Raw genomic sequence first — 2,817 nt, forward strand, 5'->3', positions numbered from 1 at the left:
CACACACACACACACACACATGTATATATATATATTTTTCTTTATCCCCAATTGTAATGAGAAATGTGTGATTTAGGACACAGGATTCCTCTGTTATTATACTCAGACTAAAAGCTGCACACACACACACACACACACACACACACGCACACACACACACACACACACACACAGACATGGATTTTCACAAATTTCAGTATGACAGTGAACTCGTAAACCGTTCACATCTGAGCATGCGCAACTCGCATATCTGCACTCGGCCAGAGCCGGTCTGACTCGGCTCTCGTCGGGTATAACACGTTACGCCGTAAACCGTTGACATCTGCGCATGCGCGACTCACATCTGCACTCTTAGTTTCTCGCATTAGTCGAGCATGGAGGACCAGGCGCTGCGGAGCCTGCTCCAGATGTTGGCCGCTGTAGCTGAGATAAACTCGGACTTCTGCGCCGCCGCGGCCGCCTACCTGCGCCGGCGGAGGGATATCATCCGGGCTCTGTGCCTCAGCTCCGGGCTCCGGGCCCGGCGGCTCCGGGCCAGGCGGCGGAGGAACCGGCGGCCCGCAGCGGAGCGCCGCTTCTGGGTGAGACCGGGCAGGAGCAGCGCCTGGTGGGACAACTTCACCAGTGGAGCCGCGGCTCCGGAGGACTGGAGGGACAACTTCCGCATGTCCCGAGAGGCCCTGGTCCAGCTCAGCGAGAGGCTGCGGCCGCACGTGCAGGGAGAGACAACAGCGATGCGCGCACCCGTGGATGTTTTGACAAAAGTTGCGTGCACGCTATTTTACCTGAGTGACGTAGGCAGACTCCGGAAGACCGCGGACGCATTTGGCCTATCCCGGTCCTCCGTCTCAGTCTTCATCAGACAGGTAACGAAGTAGGCTACTGATACTAGAGTACTGAGGTAACTGAGTACTTTTACTCAAGTACTGTGGTAAAGGAGTACTTTTATTCGAGTACTGGGGTAATACAGTGTCTTCATTAAGAGAAATACACACACACACACACACATACACACACACACACACACATACACACACACACACACACACGCAAACACACACGCGCACACACACACACAACACCGTGACTTCTCCAAACGGCTGTATACTTTAGTAAATACTATATCTCTGTCGGTATGGTAACGGACACGCCCCCCCCATCCAGGTGTGCAGGGCCGTCTCCGTGGTCCTGGGCCCGGACTACATCCGGACTCCGAGCAGCGAGCAGGAAGTGGAGGACCTGGTGCGGGGGTTCAGCCGAGCCCACGGGCTGCCCCAGTGCCTCGGGGTCCTGGACTGCACCCACGTGGCGGTGAAGGCGCCCGTGCGGCGGTCCTCGGACTACGTCAACGCCGCTGGGGAGCACTCCCTCAACGTGCACGCTCTCTGCGACTACAGGTCCTGCTTCCTGGACGTGGTGGTGAAGTGGCCCGGCGGGACGCACGACGCCCGCATCTTCACCGAGTCCAGACTCAGCTCAGACCTGAAGGACGGGACCATCCCCCCCTGCCCCAAAGAGCTGCTACAGGTACGCAACATCTGGGTCCACATGGGTCCATCTGGGTCCATATGGATCATATGGGTCCATCTGGGTCCATCTGGGTCATCGTTTATGAAACTTATTTAGTCTTTTTGTTTCTAGTTTGACATTTTTTATGTTTTTTAATGTTATTTTTGTCACTTTTTTACAAGTTTTTTTTAAACAACTTCTTTCTGATATCAGGGCCTAAAAACTGATTTCAGACAATTAGAATTTTAACTACTCTCAATTTTTCCCTTTTTCTTAGAATTTTTGGACAATCGTGTATCTTACTTTGAAAAGTTTTTGTTTTTTTAAGACTTTTACAGATTTTGGGACGTTTATGTATCTTATTTTTGTCATTTTTTCCTTATTCTAAAAATTCTTACGCTTTTTGTTTTTTTTTATGTATTTTTGATTTGTAATTTATTTGGATTTTTCTTAGAATGTTGGGACATTTATTTATTTTATTTTGTAATTTTCTGTTTTTTTATAAGACTTTTGATGCGTTTTCTTAGAATTTTGGAAAGTTTATATATCTTATTTTGTAAAGATTTTGTTTTTTAAAGATTTTTTACAGATTTTGGGAAGTTTATGTAACTTGTTTCGTATTTTTTTGGCTTTTTCTAAGACCTATGAGATTTTTTAGGACGGTTATGTAACTAATTTTGACTTTGACTTGTTTGAGTATTTTCCCCCCGTGTGTCCGCAGGGCGAGGCGGCCGTCCCGGTCTATCTCCTAGGAGACCCAGCCTTCCCGCTGCGCCCCCACCTGATGAAGGACTACCCGGCGGGCGGGGAGACGGCGGCGGAGCGGCGGTTCAACCGGGCGCTGTGCGGGGCGCGCTCCGTGATGCGCACGGCGCTGGGGCGCCTGAGGGCGCGCTGGGGCGCCCTGCGGCGCGCCATGGACATCAACATGGACGCCCTGCCCTCCGTCATCCACGCCTGCTTCGTCCTGCACAACTACTGCGAGGCGCGCGGCGAGGCGGCGGCCGAGCGGAGCCTGAACGCAGCGCTGCAGCACGAGGGGGACGCCCAGCCAGCGCCCTGCGTCTCCATGGAGACGGAGGACCAGGACGCCGAGGGACAGACAGTCAGACGCGTGCTGACCGAGTTCCTCGACGCGTAATGGCGGAAACTACCGACCGATAAATAGAAATAGAGAAAGGATGTAAACACGTAAACAAGATTTTAACATGTAAACATGCCAACAACACGTTGTTAAATCATTAACAACACGTTAACACGTTAACCTATTAACGTGTTGTTAACATGTTTACATGTTGTAAACGTGTC

General features: G+C 51.0%; 1 protein-coding gene across 1 annotated transcript; it reads left to right on the forward strand.

Moving 5' to 3' along the window:
- Positions 1-255: 255 nt before the first annotated feature.
- On the forward strand, positions 256-2,689 carry LOC117956477 (putative nuclease HARBI1). Its single transcript, XM_034891560.1, has 3 exons — positions 256-866; positions 1,165-1,527; positions 2,231-2,689. The coding sequence occupies exons 1-3, from the start codon at positions 375-377 to the stop codon at positions 2,648-2,650; spliced, it is 1,275 nt and encodes a 424-aa protein (XP_034747451.1). The 5' UTR covers positions 256-374; the 3' UTR covers positions 2,651-2,689.
- The last annotated feature ends 128 nt before the right edge of the window (positions 2,690-2,817 follow it).

This window comes from Etheostoma cragini, chromosome 14 (genome assembly GCF_013103735.1).
Source record: "Etheostoma cragini isolate CJK2018 chromosome 14, CSU_Ecrag_1.0, whole genome shotgun sequence".
In the NCBI taxonomy this organism is placed as follows: Eukaryota; Metazoa; Chordata; class Actinopteri; order Perciformes; family Percidae; genus Etheostoma; species Etheostoma cragini.